The following is a 22332-nucleotide window of genomic DNA, read 5'->3' on the forward strand; positions in this document are numbered from 1 at the left end:
CGAATCATCTGTAATAGCAATACAAACACATTTATTGATCAGGCTTTGTTTAGTTATTAGATCTGGTAGCTGCAAAAAGCATAGTTAACTGTTGGTAAGTGCATAGTTCATTGTTAACAAATTCATAATAAAGTATGTATTCAGTTAGTATTAGTATGTTAGTTAAACCTAAGCTAGTTAAACTCAATAGATGTGTTTGTAACGCTATTATAAACAAGTACATTAAGGCTTTTATTAACATTCTTAAGCAGTCAGTTTCAAGTGCTTTAAAAGTTTTATAATCCAACGAGAAACATGTTTATTAAGCTATTAAAACTTATGTAGTCTTGTTGATGCTCACAAGCGTATAATAAGAAGGAATTAAGGAATGTTTATTACAAGGACCTTTGTATTAAGCCTTACTGAGCCCTCTTCAGGGGTTTACACATCGGGTCACCAAATTTACCTCACTTACTTTACTCTCTTTGGGACCCTTCTGAAAGTGCTCAGCCCTGGAGCGTATACCTCTCCTGTCTCCTGGTTCAACACATACTCAGAACACAAACTGACCTGACACAATTTGTTGACTGTATTTTAATCGGATTTGTGTGTGTGTGTGTGTGTGTGTGTGTGTGTGTGTGTGTGTGTGTGTGTGTGTGTGTGTGTGTGTGTGTGTGTGTGTGTGTGTGTTCTACAGAGAAAATGTGACCAGTACTGGCCAACAGAGAACAGTGAAGAGTACGGCAATATGGTAGTCACGCTGAAAAGCACTAAAGTTCATGCCTGCTATACTGTTCGCTGCTTCACGCTGCGCAACACTAAAGTCAAAAAGGTGAGAATGAGAAGTGGGAGTTCTAGTCTCACTGTATTTCTTCAAATGATTTTATGGTTTCATTTGAAAATCTGGTTTGTAGTTTCACAGTGGGAATTAATTAGGTATGGTAAGCTGTGGCACTCTCCAGATCAAGTCTTAGTGTTTAGGGCATTGTGGTGTTGGTGGGGGGGATGTTGCACGATGTCATGGTGTTACTGCCATGAGCAGTCAAGCCGCACCGACAAGGTGCAAGTGTTTTTCCACTTCACAGCACAGCAAGGTAAAACTGTGTGCCTGGAGGACTTGTTAGAGGTGTACTAGTCACAAACCACAGAAGGCCTGTCACCTGCAGCACTTTGACTGTGAACTCACTGAGACTGTTTGAACTGCTCCCCCTGCAGTGTTTAAAACTGACCCACTGGCTACACAGCACAGAGTATGTCCATATCTGGTTGATAAGACTTGTTGTTATTGGAGAAAAGCACTGCTAATAAAACTTGGTGAGAGATACTTCACAATCAAAGCACTTGCCAGTTTGCCAGTGGCAAGCGTTTAATATGAAGCAGCAAAACCAGGAAATCTTTGATTTGTATCAGCAGTAACACAACTTGAATACGCCTGGAAGTGAACAGTAAAGTAGGTCCGACATCTGAAAGTACAAACAGGAACCCAGGAGTGAAACTAAACTCCAGACCACAGTACTGAGAGCTGAACACAGAGGGACTCAAAAAACAGTGTTCTCTTTACTCACTTGCTCTGTGTGACCTCGAACACAGCAGCACAGCTACCCCTTGTTGTGAGGCTGTAGTAGAAACACCTGTCATGGGGCAGGTGATTGTGTATTTATTATAATAAAGACTACGACTGAAACAAGCAAAAGTCAAGACAATCATCAGCTGGTTTTCAGGATCCATGTTTCCTTTAGTCGGCAACTACAGTAATCTGAAACTATAACTTTATTACACTGACCAGATGATAATATCCTTTCAGTCATGAGCTATTACTTTACTTCATTTACTTTCAATAATAAGTTGGTTGTAAAGGTTTGTGGGTAAGATGTTAATAAGATAATGTAACAACATTTCTTCCTTTGCTTCTTTCCTTCTCTTCCATTCAGGGTGGGAAGGGGAACCCTAAGGCGAGGGCCCAGAGTGAACGGACAGTGCTCCAGTATCATTACACCCAGTGGCCAGACATGGGTGTCCCCGAGTACACTCTGCCTGTCCTCACCTTTGTCCGCAGGTCCTCCACCGCCCAGCTGCCGGACATGGGACCCGTGCTCGTCCACTGCAGGTAGTGTCGTTATTCTGCTTTCACTTCACTGTACATCACTCTGTTCCCCTTCTATCTTTCACCTCAATGACACTGTGTCGTCATTGTACACTAAAACTGTTTTGTCTTTACACACACACACACACACACACACAATGGTGGATACATTTTTAAAATCTGTTCCTTGTTTATAGTGAGAGCAGAACATTTGTTATTCTGTGTATTTGTCATTTTTCACACATGTTGATGAAGGTTCTCAGTCATCCAGGTCATGGTAAATCTAGGTGCTGTATCATAGGCAACTGGACTTGTTTCAGTTTCTTGAAACACACTTCTACACTTAATTTTTAGAAAATATCTGTTTGGATTATTGTGAAACAAAGACATTAATTGAGACAACAAAAGCAGGACTGTTTTTATCTTATTCAATACTTGGTAAGCAGAGATATGACAAATTAACTTATAGCTATCAACTGAACACCTGTACCTTTGTGCTTTTCTACACTGCTGTTTATAGCACAGCTGCATATCTCAGCAGAATCACTGAACCTGCAGGTACTGTTGCCAACTTGTATTTAAGGGCACATTACAGTAAGGCAGGCGGGGAAATTACTGGTAATTGTCTGCTGACTGTGGCCCCGGGGGGAATGAGTATGAAGCTCTCCGCTATCATCTGCACTGCGATTGTCGATAATAACTTGTCACACCGCCTCACCGCTGTGGCTGCAGACACACCACTCATTACTACCATTTTGTACCCAGACACAGACACACAGACATCCTCCCGGTCATTATGCAAAAGGGCAGAGCAGACAGAGACACACTCACAGTCACCCTGCTGCTTTAAAGCAACAGGGAACTTAAAGTCCTGAATTTGTAAATACAGTATAGGTGTTAATTGTATCTGTGACCAACGCAGAAAGTATTCAACAATCACTAGTATGCCTATGGACAGATGACAGTACTTTTAACCACAGTCGCAGTGTGATGTGACAAGATAACTACATGTGATAGAATCTGATGCATACAACTTCAACAAAGAGAAAGTCTGCAAAACATCACTTAGATGATTACGTCCGTACCTGACAGTAAAAGTTGTGGGCTGCCACTATGCACTCTTAAATATGGACTTGCACATAAATGGATTTGTGTTTTAAAGTGAATTATTATCATTATTGTTATTATTAATATTTGTTCTTTAGTTTATATTGGCTTTTTCTGGCTTTCGATACATTCAGTCACATAAACCCCAAAAGTCATGGTATCAATATGGATGTCCCCAAAGACAAGGAACAAATGATTAAAACTTCAAGGATTTTACTTTTAAACCAGCAAATCACACAGGGCATTAAACCGTCCATGCAAGTATGTTTTGTGGATAGCAGTAAATTAAAAGCATGTCATGCGAAAAGGCATTTAAGGTGCCAGCCATGTAATTGAAATATCCTTCGATGTATGTGTCTGAAACACTAATTTCCTGACAGCTTACTTCTTTCATCTCTGTAATAAAGGCATTTAAGTGTAATTTTACATCCATTTTCATGCTAATTTCCCATATGTAAAGCATTCCACTCATTGTTCATCTGTTTGGCTCTTCCTGCTTTTCCTCAGTGTTAATGTGTTGTGTTGCAGTGCTGGAGTGGGTCGTACAGGGACATACATCGTCATAGACAGCATGCTGCAGCAGATCAGAGACAAGAGCACAGTTAATGTACTCGGCTTCCTCAAACACATACGCACCCAGCGCAACTACCTAGTCCAGACTGAGGTTTGTATAACTGTATGTGTGTGTGTGTGTGTGTGTGTGTGTGTGTGTGTGTGTGTGTGTGTGTGTGTGTGTGTGTGTGTGTGTGTGTGTGTGTGTGTGTGTGTGTGTGTGTGTGAACCAAATGTTTGTGGACAGTCAAGCTTTTCAGTTATGAGAGGATGGACAGCAAACACATTGATGTGCCTCAGTGTTTACAGTCAAACCTGGGTGGGTGGGTCAATATGCCATGCTGTGCCCTGCTGTTGGATACACATCGGTTGATGAAATCACCAACTCCTCACAGTTTAACATTCCCTGAGGAAAGAAATTCTTAAAAATGTTAAAAATGAGATCAGAGTCAGAGTATTACACTATGCAACATATTGTGTTTAAATAGAAATACTGGTGTAATGAGAAAATGCCAAAAGAATTCACTTTGTGAAAATACGCAATGTACCAAATTCATAGCAACTTCACACACTGCAAGAACTGAGGATTAAATAAAGGTAAAAGGGTAATTAAGGGTGTAAGTAGAAAAGTTGTTCTGATGATGGCAATAGAGTAGCCTGGCATCACCGCACCAAGTTGTAAATTTACCTGAAACCTCCAAGTTAATTTATGATTTTTCAAGAGGTGCAGACCAAAATGCCTATAGACTCAACTGGATGGACCTAGAACCAATAAGAGCAGTGAAACGTGGGGCATAGTGCTGAGCTAGTGAACGTGACAGCAGATACATGCACAGCTCAAAGAACAGATGAAATGTACGTCTGTTATCTCCCACTGATATATAGTTTACTGCTAACGTTAATTCAAGAGCAGCGTGAAACGTACGCTGCTGCTTTGCTTTGGCTTCAACACTACGACTGCACACAACTACTGGCCAGCATCCATCCATGGTAACCACGGACGCATTCAGCAGTCACTTGTCAAACTGAAAAGATGGCAGTGTGGTAGTATCGTTGCCTTATGAAAGTTGAAGCAGACTTTTACATTCAGCCTTGTCAATCGAATATGAGTGAAGATTCAGCAGCTAGGTTGCTTTTTCACCTCAAATTTGTTCAGAAATACATTTTCGTGGACTGCTAAGGTAAAATAAGTGAACACATTGTAAACATTTGTATGTTTGTGTATGCAAGTCCACCTACACCAGCTGCTAATCACCTATTTTGTCATTCTCACCTTTTGGCTGATCCAGGAACAGTACGTCTTCATCCACGATGCCTTGATGGAAGCCATTTTAGGAAAGGAGACGGAAGTGGCATCCAGCCAGCTTCACAGCTACTTCAACAGCATCACGACACCAGGACACAGCGGCCGGACACATCTGGAGAAACAGTTCAAGGTGATTAATATTCATTCCACGTTCAGCAGATTTAACATTTTTATCCATTTGAATGTCCAATGTCACGATATCTATAGATATAGATCTAAGTTATTTAATGACATTTTTTCACTGGACGATTATCGTGGCCAAAAGAAATTACGATAACAATTTTATTGCGATATATAGAGAGATTTTGAAAAGAAAGGCTCTCAGTCAAATTCATCTTAACTTTGTATCTTGTGTGTTTTGTGTCAAATTAATCACATTCATTGTACAAGTGTAGGGAGAGAGTCTATGTAACCATAAATGTTTGTATTTTCGACATGATTTGTACAGCAGTAGTAAATTAATGAGCAGCAGCCACACAGCAGATCCATGTCACACAATAGCTAGCTAGCAGTTAACTGTTGTATGGCGGGAGGCAACCAGTGTTGAGTCACATTACCGCCACCTAACATAATAAAGCGAGAACAGAAAGAAACAGAAACAATTTAAGAGGCGCTGGATACATTTCACGATATAATCATTTGTCTATTATGAACAAGATATTAATATTTAATTTCTTGAATATCACGGTTGTCAGTACCAGTTTTCAGTGATACCCCTACTTCATATCAAAGATTAAGACTGTTTGGAAGCTCCTCCACAAAAACACATCTGAATGTTTCTCCTCAAATCAGGTAGTATTAAACATGTCTGTTCAGTTGACAAAGCCTTATATGAATATAATAATTCTCACGCTAAAAACATATTTTTGTGAGATTTCATCAAGACTGATGCCGTGTTGCTCCTCTCTGGCACAAATAAAAATAAGACAAGCAATTAAATAATGACAGCAAAATATTATTTATATATTATTTATTGATAATTTATCGCTAAAAATAAATATTCTTCTCATCAATTTCTCAGATTTCCTTATCATCCAGCACTGGTTTGTATTGGTGGTGGGTTTGATTAGGGTTGGTTGGAAGTCTTGACAACGGGAAAGTACTAACTGTTACTTCATCACTGTTCCCCCATGAGTCCAAGGTCTAGACTGGGTGGGGTGTGTGTGCAAAACAATAGCTTTCTTTCTTATGGTAAGGCATTTATGCCCTCATGGCAGGATTAGAGTTTAGCTCCTTTGTTTTTTCTCTTGTCGTTCCCCACTTCTCTCAGCCAATTTGGTCCGGTGTGTTTTTTCTGTTCTAAGCTGGGGATTTTCTATTGTGAGCTGCCTTCTGTTTTTCCTTCAGGTTTTATTACAGAACTCCTGTAGTTGTTGAAGTTTCTCTGAGAATCTGATGCTGGTATGTTGACTGATACTGATACTGAAAGAGTTAATTACACACATTCTAAGTGCTGTATCGTAGGCAACTGGACTTGTTTCAGTTTGTTGAAGACGTTTCACCTCTCATCCAAGAGGCTTCTTCAGTTCTAACTAACTGGAGGGGAGCTGCAGGCTTTTAAACTCTGTGGTGGAGTGTCCTTATAGAGTCGTTAAGGACACGTGTGAGCTCTGAGTGCTAACAGCAGACTACCACACCAAAGTTCCAAAAACTGGAAAAGGGCAAAGTCATTGACAGGCCATTATATTACCGACTGTACCCTGGGGAAGCCATCCCATGTATCTGTGGACTCCTCAACATACACAAGGAAGGAGCACCACTCAGACCCATCAGCAGCAGCATTAACTCAGTTACTTATAACATATCCAAGCACTTAGTCAGTGTCCTAACTCTTTTGGTCGGTAACACTCAACACCAAATCAAAAACTCACAGGATTTCACCCACAAGGTGAGTGAAATAACACTGGACTCAGTGTCACATCACTTTTTACATGCAATCCCACTCAAGAAGCGGTAAATATGGTGAAGAAAGGCCTGTTACAGGACAGCACAGCACCAGCAGAACCAACTTCACCCCAGGCCACATTTGTGCCTTACTTGACCTCTGTCTGACGACCACCTACTTCCAATACAGTGAAGGTTTCTATAGACAGAAGCACGGCTGTGCCATGGGCTCACCGGTGTCTCCAGTAGTGGCCAACCTCTACATGGAGGAAGTTGAGAGCAGAGCCTTGATCACCTTCACAGGAACTGCTCCTAGCCACTGGTTCAGGTATGTGGACGACACCTGGGTCAAAATCAGAACAAGGGAAGTGGAAGCCTTCACAGAACATATAAATGCTGTGGACAATAACATCAAGTTCACACGGGGAGATGTCAGAGGAAACAGTCTACCCTTCTTGGACTGCACAGTACACACTGAAGCACAAGCTGGGGGTCATCAGAACCCTAAACCATTGGGCTGAGACTGTGCCCACTAAGTCAGAGGGGAAGGAGAAGGAACAGAAGCACATCAGAGGAGCACTTAAAACATGTGGCTACCCAAACTGGACCTTTGTCAAAACCACTAAAAGATCCAGAGCAGACAGAGAGGAGGAGGCGAGAAAACGTAACAACATCGTCATTCCCTATGTCGCAGGAACATCTGAGAAACTCAGGAGGATCTTTAATAAACATCATATCCTGGTTAACTTCAAACCTACCAACACACTGAGGCAGAAACTTGTCCATCCTGAGGACAAAACACCCAGGCAGAGACAGAGTAATGTAGTTTATGCTGTTCAATGCAGCCAGGACTGCACAGATTTGTACATTGGGGAGACAAAACAACCTCTCCATGAACGAATGGCACAACACAGGAGGGCCAACTCCTCAGGTCAAGACTCTGCTGTCCACTTATATCTGAAGGAGACAAATCATTCCTTTGAGGACAACAATGTAAACATGTTGTCCAGAGAAGACAGATGGTTTGAAAGAGGAGGAAAGAATCCATCGATGTCAAACTGAAACGACTGTCTTTGAACAGAGGAGATGGCCTAAGACATTACTTATCACCCACCTACAATGCAGTACTGAGTTCTCTCCCCAGACAGCTTAACAACCATTCACACCTGGGCTCACCTAGCCCTAGCAACCCACAAGAAGGCCGGTTGGGTCAACAAGTCCACAAGTGGCCCTAACGACTCTGAAACTCAGCTCACACGTGTCCTTAACGACTCTGTAAGGACACTCCCACACAGAGTTTAAAAGCCTGCAGCTCCCCTCCAGTTAGTTAGAACTGAAGGAGCCTCTTGGATGAGAGGTGAAACGTCTTCAACAAACTGAAACAAGTCCAGTTGCCTACGAAACAGCACTCAGAGTTACCATGACCTGGATGACTGAGAACCTTCATCAAGTGGTTAATTACACACAGCACACTTTATTCTCAAAAACAGCAGTGCAGTTTTGTATTGACAAGTACATTTTGTTGTACATTTTCACAAGACAAATAATAAGCACTCATGTAAAAGATACATACATGATGATACATATGGTATAGCCTACAAATTAATCCTGAACTTAGAGTATGGTTACTGAAGTTAAAGGTACAACATTTTAAGTACATTTGTTTCCTTACTGGGAGTTCACCTAGAAAAACTGATCAATTTCATCTGTGTACAGTACAGTACAGACAGTACAGAGGTAGTTCTGGACATGCTAAGTCTGCTAGCATAGCTCTTTTTTGTATGTGTGTGTTAACACATGAAGAAATGGGCATGACATATTGTCACTTGAGCAGTCAGCTTCAGTCAGCATTAAAGCTATTTTACTGAAGTAGAATACTACACACTTCTGTATGACATTGAAAACAAACCGTGGTGGTTATTTATACATTTTAAATTGATAACTTCCTAGACAGAAAGATACAACATGTAAACAAGAGCTTTTAGAAATTGTTGGAAGATATTTTTTTTCTTTTTTTGGTAGAGGCTTCCTCCTGCTTCCAGTCTTTGAGCTAACATAGGCTGAACATGAGCATGAACAGACGAGAGCGAAAGTGTCTCGCTCTCATCTGTCATCTCCTCTGCTGTGATTTTGTTCTGCAGTAGTATCCACACAATGGGCTAGTAGCAAGCTAGCTAGTTACTGTGTTTTCTTTCTTTGTTTCATGGTGGTTGGCAACCAGCTTTGAGGTGCATCACTATAAGAAAGCAAGAAAGTAAAGAAAGGGAAGTCATTTAATACAATATCAATATTTTGTTTTTAAATATCATGGTTAGCGTTAACATCAGTGTATGGGTAGAGTGGAGTCTTACCGTAACACTCACCATAACCTTAACTCAAATGATCACTCTAAAATGTATCAATGTATATTACGGGGTCCAGCATTTTGGTCCCCACGAAGCTGTTGCACCCTCCAGTGTGAGTGGGCTCCCAGTTTTGACCACAGACAAAAATCAAACACACACAAACACAAGATGAGAGCAACACCAGCCCCGCTTTCATGGCTGGTAAATATTCACCCTCCTTCTCTTTTGCTTATGTGTTTCAGCTGGTAACACAGTGCAACGGCAGATTCATGGACTGCTTCAACGCTCAGAAGGAGTGCAACAAAGAGAAAAACAGAAATTCCTCCGTGGTGCCGTGTAAGTGTTCCACTCATTTAAGAAGTGTACTGTATACAATTTTAATGAAACTATCAAACTATCAAAAAGCAGAAAATAACAATTTGCATTGGTCCATAGAGAATCATAGAGCAAGTCCGTACTCTACAACACACATGATTTTTAAACTCATATACTGTATGTAAGGTTCATGAGTTTCAAAGGCTTGACACAGAACATCTAATAGTTACACTGAATTGGCTTGTATAACGGGACATTACAGTGAGAAATGTGTCAGTTAAATATTTAACTTCATACATGTCAAGTTCTGCAAAGAAAACCAAACCTGTTTTACTAACCCCCTCTGAGACTGGCAGATCGATAGGTCATCCTCAAATTCAGCATAAAGTACCTCAGAACAACCAGGACAGAAACATACTTAAAGACTTTTGTTATTCCTAATTAAACCGCTGTGTTGCCATGCATTTGTATAATTTGCTACAATGTTAAACCTAAAAAGTGTCATATTGATACACAAAATAAAAGCAATTGAACAAAAGGGAGTTTTACAGACTTCCCGAAAGTTTCTCAGCTTACACTTTAAATGGTGTGAATGCAAAGTACCAGCCGCTGTTCGCAACTTCAGCATAAAAATATCATTTTCATACAAGCCTTAAAAAATGATAAAGCTAAAACCTTGATATGGAGTACTCTATTGTTTACAGGCTGTCTGATCCCACTATCACGATTCATTTACTCTGTGTATTCTGCAGCTGTTACACAATCTGCTGACAGTCACTGGCTGTTCCATAATTCTCTGAATCACCAGCCAAGAATTACCAAGAACTGTCTACACTCAACCAATAACAGCAAAAGGATGAATGAAAGCACACAGAGTGGCTTGTCAGTGTTGTCTTGTTTTTTAATAAACTGCTAAATTGCTTTTCTTTCTGTCTTCGCATCCCCCCACCCCCTCTCTGTCTCTCTGTATCTGTAAGCAGCGGAGCGAGCGAGGGTCGGCCTAGCACCTTTGCCCGGCATCAAAGGCACCGACTACATTAACGCCTCTTACATCATGGTCAGCACCTCCACTTCCTCTGTCAATCATTGATTTTTTCACTCTCTCCTGATATTTTGACTCAGAGCAGGTTTCAAATAGTCACACTAGTCAATATCACTGTATCATTGTGTGTTGATACACACTCCCTGATGTGCTACAACAAAATCAGGGATTGTACCATTAACAGGGTACTCAGACTAAACTCACACTTGGCCCAGTCTCTCCTCCCCAGCCCCCTGCTGGCCTGCACTCACATTGCTTCAGCAGCAACCGGGCCTGAGCACGGTTACCTCTTGTACATATGTCATCATGTTGTAGCGCGGTAGCATCACAATGGAGAACATCACAGAGAACAGGACAGTAACTTTACTGACTTTTTTGTGGCTTATTTTGTGGTTTTGGTCGTAGACAGCCCTCTCACATTCCTGGATTTCTCGATTATGCAAGGCGGCATAATACACATGATTATACTTCATGTACACGTTGTGTACCTGTGCTTGTGCTCGTGCATGATCAACCATACCCGGCCAAAGCACACCTCTTCCAACCGTGCCAGGGCCAAGTGTGACTTGCAAAAGACAGATTAAAAAAATAATAGTGAAAGCTAACCCTTTTGTCCAGATGTGTAAACAACCAGTGAAAAACTAAATGCATTTTTTTTAGTTTAGTTTTAGTCCTGATCTACATTGAGCCAAAAGACAAGAGAACCATTTCAGGTAGATCTGACGACACAAATACAAAATGTGGTTGACCCAGATGGATCAAAATTAAGAGACAACACACCTTAAATTTCACACAGTCATGATTATAACTCACCATATAATCTGACCTGACTGCTCAGTCCACCGAGAACCACTGACGCATTAGACAGAAACAGATCTGACACCCACAGCTATAAAATGGGATCCTATGGAGACCCTCTCTCCCGTTGATTTCCAGAACACAAGAAGGACACAAAAGACAGTTTATAACAGGCTAGAGTGAAATCATAGCAGTCAGGACAGTTAAAAGCTCTGTTTACTCCTTTAAAATGAAACTAAATCCCAGATGAGCTGGGCATTAAGGCAATGTATGTTCACACTTTTTGTAAGCGTATGGTGTGGAGAGACTCTCACTGACCTGTCTTTTTTTCCTTTTATCTTTTCAGGGTTACTACCGGAGTAATGAGTTCATCATTACCCAGCATCCTCTGCCTCACACCACAAAAGACTTCTGGAGAATGATCTGGGACCATAATGCACAAATTATTGTTATGCTGCCTGCCAACCATGGACTGGTAGGAAACCCACAAAACACACACACACACACACACACACACACACACACACACATAAATACTGTGGAGGGTGTTTAGTGAGTGCCAACTACCACTTTCCCAAGTATTTTCTGCCTACTAATCCTGCGTTTCAGGTATTATGACTCACACAAACACCTTCATGAACCAGAGTCACATGTGCCATTTTGGAACTCAGGTTAGCAACAATAGTTACCTCCACACAAACCTGTGTGTGAATCTCATGACTTTTGTGCACTCATATGCATTCCCCAAATACACACACATATGTTCACATGCACACACTTTATCAAGGACCTCAAACTTCCAGCCCCCGGGCCATCTCCGGCCCACCTGCTCCCCCTCCCTTTGGCCGTCATTTTTTTTTTTTTTTACTTTAATTGTTTTTTTAGTTGTTTCACATCAATTTCGTTCATCAAAAATGTGTCTACAGAGCAACACAGCTGTCATTTTCGGCATTTGTAACATGTTAACAATGGAAATAAAAAACTACATTTTCAGAAATATTGCACTTAGTGCTTGAATGCTGAAGTGGCCCTCCTACAAGATGACAATACCAGCACTGGCCCCAAGCTAATTTGAGTTTGAGACCCCTGCATTATAGGCTGATTTCTGCTTATTGATCCAGTGTCCTGTGTTTCTTCAGGAGCTCAGAAAATATATGAAAAAATATGTGCTGATTTTACACATCTGTTCTTAGCTGTCTCCAGGTGTTGGGGATCTTCATACTTAAAAAAGTAGTTCTGCATGCAGCAACAATTTTACCTGGTAATCCAGTGATGGCCATGAAACCAGCTTTATATATTTAATTCAGTTGGTGTCGTTGTACACATAATATGCAGTACTGTCAAACAAACTGGGTCCGAAGAGTGCCTTTAAGTTTTATCACTAATTCTGACAGATGGCTGAGATACAACTGTATTCCAAGTTCATCAGTGCAGCAAATCATTTTTATTCCAGTCACTAGTGGAAAAAACCATCGTAACGCCCCTACAATTTCCAGTGGTTCTGCTCTGTTACATCCATATCCTCAGCTTTTAGAAAACGTTTACAAATGTGGATGAAATGAATGCAGACAGAGTTCCCTCTTTATCTGTAGACATATTAATTGAGCCTTTAGTGGCTCCTTTAACATTACGCTATGAATGAATGAATGAATGAATGAATGAATGAATGAAATTTATTGGTCACTCAGAGAATATAAACTCTGGTCACAACCAAAGGATAGGGGCGGAAGCCTCAGCTTATATATAGCCCCCCCTTTTCTTACATATCAATCAAAACAAGAAGCATATACATACCTACGTACAAACATATGCATCACGAATACACCTACACACACATACATGCGTAGGTATATTATACATTCACATACATAGATACAAACATACATACATACATACATACATCTATCTTTTCATAAGTAGTGATAATTACAATACTCATTGCTCTCCATTGTTTGGTTACCCAAGAGTAAGTCTGTATTTATCTATCATCATATCTTCGTACCTTTTTTAAATATTAGCACATTCTTACTGTATTTTAGTTCATCAGGTAATGCATTCCATAACTTTACGCCACAAACAGAAATGCACCTGCTTTTCATATCTGTATTGTAGACGGGCTGTTTCCAATTTAGTTTGTTTCTGAGGGCGTAACCCCCCTCTCTCTCTCTGAACATGGATTGTATGTTGGAAGGAAGCAGGTTATTTCTGGATTTGTACATGACTAACGCAGTTTTCTGGTCTACCAAGTCCATGAATTTAAGTGCTTTTGTCTTTATGAATAGTGAATTGGTATGATCATAAAAACCAACATTATTTACTATTCTTATTGCTTTTTTTTGTACTGTGCATACTGTCTGTAGCATAGTTTTGCAGGCATTACCCCATATCTCTAGTTCCATCTCCTCTATCCTTAAGTTTACCTGAGTTGTTAAGTGGGTTTTGCGATTTCCAAAAATCATAAATTTGTTTTTTTTCACATTCAAAGATAGCTTATTTGCATCAAACCAAAATTTCAGTTTACCTAGTTCTACTGACACCTTCTCCATTAACCTCTGTAAACAGTCATCTGTACAGAAAATATTGGTGTCGTCAGCAAAAATGACATATTTCAAAATGTTGGACACATGACAGATGTTGTTTATATACATAATGAATAATTTTGGTCCAACTATTGAACCCTGCAACACGCCACATGTAATATCTGCTGTCTTGGACATGGCATCGCCAACCTGTACGTACTGGGTCCTATTTCTGAGCTCTTTAGCCATTCCAGTCCCACTCCTCTTACTCCAAACCTTTCCATTTTCTTCAACATAATATCATGGTCTATCGTATCAAACGCTTTCTTCAGGTCTATGAAAACCCCCACCGCAAACTTCTTCTTATCAACTGCACTTGAAAGCTCTTCCATAAGCTCTATCAAGGCCATTGAGGTTGATCTACTGTCTCTGAACCCGTATTGACAATCAATTAATAATTTGTGTTTTTCAACAAAGCAGTCCAGTCTGGCAACAAAAAGTTTTTCAACTATTTTTGAAAATTGAGATAAAAGTGAGACTGGTCTGTAATTTGTATATGAATTTTTATCTCCTGCTTTGAACAGTGGGATTACTTTCGCTGTTTTAATTTTGTCTGGGAAGCAGCCCAACTGGAAGGATAGGTTACAGATGTAGGTTAGAGGCACTACAATGGCCGAAATTACTTCCTTAACTAAAATCATATCAATTCCATTCCAGTCAGTAGATCTTTTATTTTTGAATTTATTAACAAGTTCAATAATCTCTTTCTCGTCAACTTTTCTCAGGAACATTGTTGCAGGATTTCTACTTCCATAAATTAGCTCTGCACTGCTTTCCTCCGGTGGTACTATTTCCCCTGCCAGTTTGGGGCCCACAGAGACGAAGAATTTATTAAAACCTTCTGCCACTTCATTCATGTTACTGACAACTTTCCATTGTCAATAAAATGACTAGAGTAGCTAGTGCTGGTCGATTTCTTTCTGATAATTTTACTTAGTATATCCCATGTTCTCTTAATGTTGTTTTTATTGATCTCTAGCTCATTATCAAAATACTCTTTTTTACATTTTCTCATTATATCTGTTAATTTGTTTTTGTACCTTTTGTATTTGATTTCTTGGTCTTTACCTCTATATTTAATACATTCCCTGTACATAGTGTTCTTTTTCTTGCATGCATTCAGTAAACCCCTGGTGAGCCATGGTTTGTCACTGCTCTTCTTTTTCCTTTTGTTTTGCCTGACTGGACAGCTTTTGTTGTATAGTGCTAAGTAGTATAACACTAGTAGTATAACACATCCAAATCTGACTGAATTTTCAGCAGTCAAGTTGCATTTGGGTTTTAATGAGGTAGAGAAATGCATAGAAACACTCCCTCAAGAGTCAGACAGTGTTATAGGAGTGCAATATTAAAATGGTGGAGTATTGATTTATTGGACATTTAAAGTATTGCCTATCAAAATAAAACAGGATTGGGATTGAAAGTGACACGATTAGGACCAGACATAACTAGCAACCACAAAAGTGAAATAAATCAGGACTCCTGTCTCACCTTGTAACATGTGCATACACATATCACCATGTAAGGCGATGCTACTGCGAGGTCTCTCAAATCAAATAAATATCCTTTAACTTAGACAACTGTATTCAAAGCTAGAGTTAGGAAACTGTAGTAACACGATGTGTACCTTTACAAGACTCTTTCATTAGTTTTAGAGCAGCAATACAGCTTGTGCAATGAGGCTTTGCAAATTGCCAGTCATATGGTGGGTCAATAGGTGCACTTTAACTAAGTGGAACATTGCGTAATTGGGTCTCTTTTAACGAGCCTGTAATTGAAAGCTTGGGTGACAATAAGTGAGACATTTTAACTTGCATTCTGTTTATCTTGAACATGTGATGGCCTCAACAGCAACACAAAGAAGTGGACAGACATTCTGCAGGAAGGGCAAAACATCCAACTACGGCATATACAGAGATTCATAGGTTTTATGCAGCAGAGGTGTGAAGCAGCAAGCGGTCGTTTCACAAAACAAGGACTGCAAGACAACTTGATAATGTTAAAATGTATTATTCTTCTCTTGTTCTTGCCATTATTTATTTTTAGCTACACAATCAAAGTGATCAAAGAATCAAAGAGTATCTTTTTGATAACAGAAAATATACTACAGTAATTCTGTGACACATTGTTAAATAAAGTGAATGTATAAACACAGGCATGAAACAGTCTCTGTGCTCTTCTGCAGGCAGAGGATGAGTTTGTGTACTGGCCCAGTCGGGAGGAGGCTATGAACTGTGAGGCATTCACTGTCACCCTCATCAGTAAAGACAGACTTTGTCTGTCCAATGAGGAGCAGATCAGTATCCATGACTTTATCCTGGAAGCTACACAGGTTGGTCTGCGTGCGTGCGTGCGTGCGTGCGTGCGTGCGTGCGTGCGTGCACACATTAAGAATTATTGGTGGGATAGTTTGGCCCTCAAAGCTAAATTTCATTATTTTAGTGATTGTCTGTATGTGTATTCTAAGCCTCAGGAACTGGATAAGCTTCAGGAAGGATCATTTACAACATGTATTTATTTGTGTAATAGTTTTTGCTGAATGGTTACAGCAATTAAATAAATAAAACAATACATATTTTTTTACCCAAACGAAGAATCTGAATTTGATGTTGCCAATTCTGATTCTGTGTAGTTCTATCACATCTACAAGTTATTTTGGTCCTGCGTAAAAAACAGATCATAAAACACAGATCTTTGTAAATATAGCTTTGGAGCTGAAAAAACTATTTTTTAACATATTTTGACTGTAGATTTTCTCAAAAAGGATTTTTAGGATTTTTTAATTTCTTTTAAACTGTGTTAAAATCATCATCTTTGCATTATAAAAATAATGATGTTACATTACTGCTAACATCATCTAACTCTTGTCTCCCTTTCTCTTGCTTTCTTTCTGGCTGTCTCGACCTCTATCTTTCTAACAGGATGACTATGTATTAGAGGTTCGTCACTTTCAGTGCCCCAAATGGCCGAACCCTGACACACCCATCAGCAGCACCTTCGAGCTCATCAACGTCATTAAGGAGGAGGCGGCTGCCCGCGATGGACCAACCATCGTCCACGATGAGTCAGTCTGACATTTTATTTACTTCTATATTTCTAACCACATCCTGAGATGGGAACATTAAAAACGATTAACACATCCAGCAACATCATAGTCAACAAAATACATAGAAAAAAGTTCAGTTCAGAGAAGTTCATACAAAATGCAAAGCCATACATCAAAACATCAAAAATACATCTTATATAAATAGATGTTACATCAAATTCATCATCTCATGAGTCAATATCTCAAAATACCTTAGAATAAAGAAGAGAAGGCAATATTATAAAATCATGTCCAGTACTGGGCCCACCATTCCATGGAAGTTTTCCACTTTAAAGCACAAAATGAAATAAAAAAATCACAAAGAGGGAAAAAACAATGTTGGATTTTTTAATTGTATCTTATTTTCACAGACATGTGCCGGGGTCAGCCTATAGTCAATAGGGAGAATCATCTTAACATTCATATAATGATTTTAGAGAACATTTTGATCTTATACTCTTGATTAAGACCTCTAGGTGTGAGTGTCTGCAGAGTGAAATTGTAAAGACTTTCTCTTGAGTAGGATGTTATTTACATCCCCTCCTCGTCTCAGGGATCTGATGTGCTCAATGCCATTGTATCTCAATGAAGCTACTGGGTGATTTACCTATCTGAAATGCACTGCCTCTGGGTTATACTGGTCCTGATTTTGGATACAACCTCTGTGTTCTGCTGCCTGGTTTTTAATGCTCTTTGTGTTTTTGCTGTATATGCTTAATCACATGGACATTGAATAAGAAAGATGGCATGTTTTTGTGGATCAGAGCTCAAAATGTGCCAGTGAACCTATATTCCAGCAGCTTGTTTGTGAGTCTGTTTGTTTTGTGCATACATTATTATAAAGTTACCCTATAAATTATATGAGGTACAAGGTAAATTTATTGTAATTTTTTTAAACACAAGGGTTTAAAAAACTAAACTATGTTTGAGTCCTTTGTGCTACATCTATTTTAGAAAATTGAGTCTTGATGAGGAATTATGGAGTCTAATGGAAGATTCAACCTGGGGAGTGAAGCTGCTCTGTAGTCTGGTGGTACAGCAGCAGATACTTCTGTATCTGTTGTCAGATGGCAGCAGGGTGAACAGACTGTGGATGGGTGGGTGTCATCTTTTAGTATCCTTTGGGCTCTGTGCAGACACCGATGTTGCTAATGCTATGTAGATGGGTACCAATCATGTTTTAATCACCCGCTGTAGAGCCGTCCTGTCCTGGGCCGTGATGAACCATGCCAGGTTGTGATGTTTCCAGTCAGGATGCTTTCTATTGCTCCTCTGTAAAAGTTGACCAGAATCTTGCAGAATTTAGCTTTCCTAAGTTTCAGTCAGAAGTGGAGCCTTTTCTGTGCGTTATTAACCAGGGTGGTGATGTGTGATGACCAAGATAAGTTCTCAGTGACGATAATTCCAAGGAACCTAGAACTGTTCAGCTGCTTCACCTCAGCTCCACTGATGTACACAGAGGTGTGTCTTTGCCTCCTTTTTTCTAAAATCAACAATCAGCTGTGACTGTCAATCTGAACTGTCTGGGGTCTGCTTGTGAGGAAGTCCAATATGCAGCTGCAGAATGTTGTACCCAGGCTAGGACTGTAAATCTTTCCAATCAGCTTCATGGGGGAGATTGTTTTGAATGCTGAGCTGAAGTCATCAAACAGCACCCTGACAAAGCTGTTCTTGTCCAGGTGCGTGAAGACTGAGTGAAGGGCAGTGGATATGGCATCCTCTGTGGATCTATTGGTTCTGAAAGCATACTGGTGAGGGTCCAGGCTGGCAGGAATGTTGTCTTTGACGTGCTGGAGAACCAGTTTCTCCAAGCACTTCAGGATGGGGTTGAGAGCCACAGGGCAGCAGTCGTTTAGACTAGCACAGCAGAATGTTCCAGGTACTGAAATGATGATGGCTTTCTTGAGGCAGGAGGGGACTGTATGTATGAGATGTAAAAAAAAAAAAATGTCAGTAATAACATCAGCTAGCTGATTGGCACATGATTTTAGTACACGGCTGGTGTATCATCTATTAAGATGTGTTGAATTAGAAAAGCTCAGTGAAAATAGAACAGTACTGTAGATAGTGCTGCATTTCATTGGGCCCAGTGGCATATGAAATTATATTTGGAAATGATAGAACGACGGGAACTACAGCACTTGCTGTAGCTCTTCTATGCCTTGTCATGTCTTATGCTTTATTGATAAGACTTTGGCAAAGTCATGTAATAAAATATCAAATGAACTGTTCCTGTACATTTGAAAAAGTGACAGTGTCTCATTGGCCTCATACGATGAAACTTCCATCACCATCATCTTCTATTAAATCATCAGGCTTTCAATTTCAATTTGGCCAGAAACCACTTAATGTAAATGAGCCTTAAACTTCCAGAGACAGACAACTGAGCACACAATGACAAGAAAGGGAAATGTAAAAATGAAAATAAATATCTGTATGTATCTGTATGAAGTACAATACTGCAATATGTGACAAAATGTGCACTTTGTGTTATAGTTAGGTTGACTGTGCTTTGTCACAGGTCGTGTTCCTGCAATAGAAGTTTTAAAACTTTTGAAATGGATGAGGCATACAGAGACACTGGCAGTGTGACTATTCTGCTGCAAGCATAGTGAGGAAAGACACCCAGTGAACTGCCCAATTAAACATAATGAAAGTGTCTTTAGTATTGACACACATTAGTGTTCTTGAATGACACTCTAATCCAGACGCTCCGCTCATGTTTATTCATTAGAATAATGAAGATTGCTTGTCGCATCCTCAAGAAGAAAAGTGACTAATTGAGTACTTCATCTGGTTGCTATGGCACAGCCGGCTTTCGGCGCCGAAGAGATTGTCAGTTAGAGTCTTGTCCTAATTGTCTGCACGCTCATTATTCAGCCAGGCATGGGTTGTTAGCAGTGGTTTCTGCTGAGCTCCTGACAGGGCTGCTAATGGAAGAGGAGACCCTTAACATTGTGAAGGCGACCCACCGTTCTCTCAGGAGCCTCACACCAGGCTGAGCTGTCGTTCTCAAGTGGATTCACTTGCTAATAAATCTTTAATCTCAGAGGTGAAATTCCTCATCTGTGTGGGTCTTCACTCCCTGGTTGAGCGGCTGTCAAGGACATCTCAGACACTGAGTTGTAAAGGTCTTCACATTATTCCATATAAGAAATTTTGAGAGATAAGAAGAGACAGCACAGGTGAACTCAGTGACTTATTTTGGTAAGAGACTATTTATTAAAGGAACAATTTTAAAGTGGCTGCTTTTCCATAAATCTCACAATGTGGGGAATCATAAACAGTAACGGGTAGTGTACGATAGGTAGTGGGTCAAAGTGGCATACTTTGCAGACAGACATAACAGAAAATCTACTTTCAGTCCTTTCTCCTTGATTGTTTGTCAAAACATTGTGGAGGTGAAATGATGTAAACCACGGTGCCCTGGTAACTCATCTCCCAGAGCTGAACAAAGAACAAATACAAAATGAAGAGAACCTCCATCCTTCCTCCTCCACCCCCCTTAATTCAGATAAATTCTTCTTTATCAGGTTTTGCAAGCTTCGTAAGCATCCATAATGCTGTGTGATGCAGGGGTTTCACTTTTCAGTCACCCCCAGGCCCTGGGGAGGAAGCTGGCTGAAGAAGAAGGCCATCTCATGCTGTTCATTCACCCATCCAGAACTCCCCCAGACCTAATGAGAGGGGGCTTGTTCATGTGGGTGGTTAATTCAATTATTTTTTGTCATTCAAATTTGTATTGATTTTCTTTCAATTAAATATTCAACACACAGACATATGACTTACAAAACAGCAAACAAAGCAAGAACAAAAAGGCAGTCCATAATGACAATGTAAACATTTCACCGATGCACCCATATATACTTTGTCACGAGCCCTAAATAAATAGAAAGAAGTTATCCCAGACTTCAGAAAATGTCCCTTTTGTATTGTTCATTTGAGCCAATAAGTATTCAAAAGACACAGCTTCTGTCATTAGTCTAATCCATTCAGTGAATTCTGGGGTTTTTGTATGTTTCCAGTTCCTTGAAACAACTCTTGCTGCAGTAATGAAACTATTTACCAATAAGCCAAACTGAGCTTTAGTGACCCCCGGTGGCAAAAAAGTTTCATCCCCAAGAAGACATAACTGAGGGGAGTGTGGCAATGGCTGTTTTACCCATTCACCCAGTTAGCCAGCAGCTCTCTCCAGAAAAGAATGACCACAGGGCATTCCCACATAGCATGCAAGAATGTGCCCACTGTAACTTACATTTCCAATAATTTCTATCGTGTATCAGGCCCATTCTATAGCTTTGATGAGGTGTAATAGTATCCATGTATAATTTTGTAGAGTGTAATTTACTTCTAATATCTCTTGTGGCCCAGCCAGTACTGGATATTATGTCCTGCCATGTCCCCTCTTCAATATCGTGTCCTCAGTCCCTTTTCCAAATTAACCTTAGATATTCACACTTGTCACTTTGTGTATTTATAATGGCTTTGTAGAACAGTGAATCCCTGTGCATTATGCTTAGTAAGTCAAAAAGCTTCTGTATCATATTGGGTTCCTCAAAACCCTGGTAAAGTGTGAACAGGCTCCCTGTAGCGCTCTGTAGCTGAAGATATTTCCAGAATTCTCCCTTCCCTTCCAAGTCATACTGGTCAACTAGCTCCTGACTTGTCATAAATGTGTCATCTCTACACAAATCATTAATCACACATATAACGCTCCCCTGCCAACTTTTCCAGTTAAATGAACGTTTCCCTATCCGTACTTGAGGGTTATTCCATATAGAAGAATAAACTTGTCTATATTGAGATTTTCCTTTAATGCACTTCAGACCATACCCACTGGGAGTGCTTAAATATGGGGTTCATTTCTCCATCTGTTTGTCTCACCTGCGAAAGGATTTGTATTGGTTTAAAAGGGGCCGTCATAGATTTCTCTATTTTTATCAAATCCAAGTGAGAAACGTATTGTGCCCAATGTTTCACTAACTTGGCCATTCCAAATGACACATTTGGGAGTGCCAAGCCGCACTTTGCCCATGAGTGCATAGCTTCTTAAAGCTGATCCTCGGCCTTTTCCCATTCCATAAAAAGTCTCTGATGATTTGATTATATTGTTGAAATATCTTATTGGGTATATTTGATGGTAACATCATTGATATGTAATTAAATTGAAGAACTATCAAATCAAATCAAATCAAATCAAAACTTTATTTATAGAGCACTTTTCATGCAAGGACATGCAACACAAAGTGCTTTACAC

The 22332-nt window shown here is 40.0% G+C and overlaps 1 protein-coding gene across 1 annotated transcript in view; it reads left to right on the top strand.

Moving 5' to 3' along the window:
- Positions 1–22332, top strand: part of ptprga (protein tyrosine phosphatase receptor type Ga) — a 507602-nt gene that overhangs the window by 477837 nt on the left and 7433 nt on the right. The window contains exons 21-29 of the mRNA XM_073468860.1: positions 677–811; positions 1911–2086; positions 3698–3833; positions 5011–5157; positions 9499–9592; positions 10552–10628; positions 11758–11886; positions 16176–16322; positions 16912–17054. Coding sequence (XP_073324961.1) covers positions 677–811; positions 1911–2086; positions 3698–3833; positions 5011–5157; positions 9499–9592; positions 10552–10628; positions 11758–11886; positions 16176–16322; positions 16912–17054 — 1184 coding nt within the window. The remainder of the gene's footprint in view (positions 1–676; positions 812–1910; positions 2087–3697; positions 3834–5010; positions 5158–9498; positions 9593–10551; positions 10629–11757; positions 11887–16175; positions 16323–16911; positions 17055–22332) is intronic.

Source organism: Pagrus major, chromosome 6, assembly GCF_040436345.1.
Source record: "Pagrus major chromosome 6, Pma_NU_1.0".
Taxonomy (NCBI): Eukaryota; Metazoa; Chordata; class Actinopteri; order Spariformes; family Sparidae; genus Pagrus; species Pagrus major.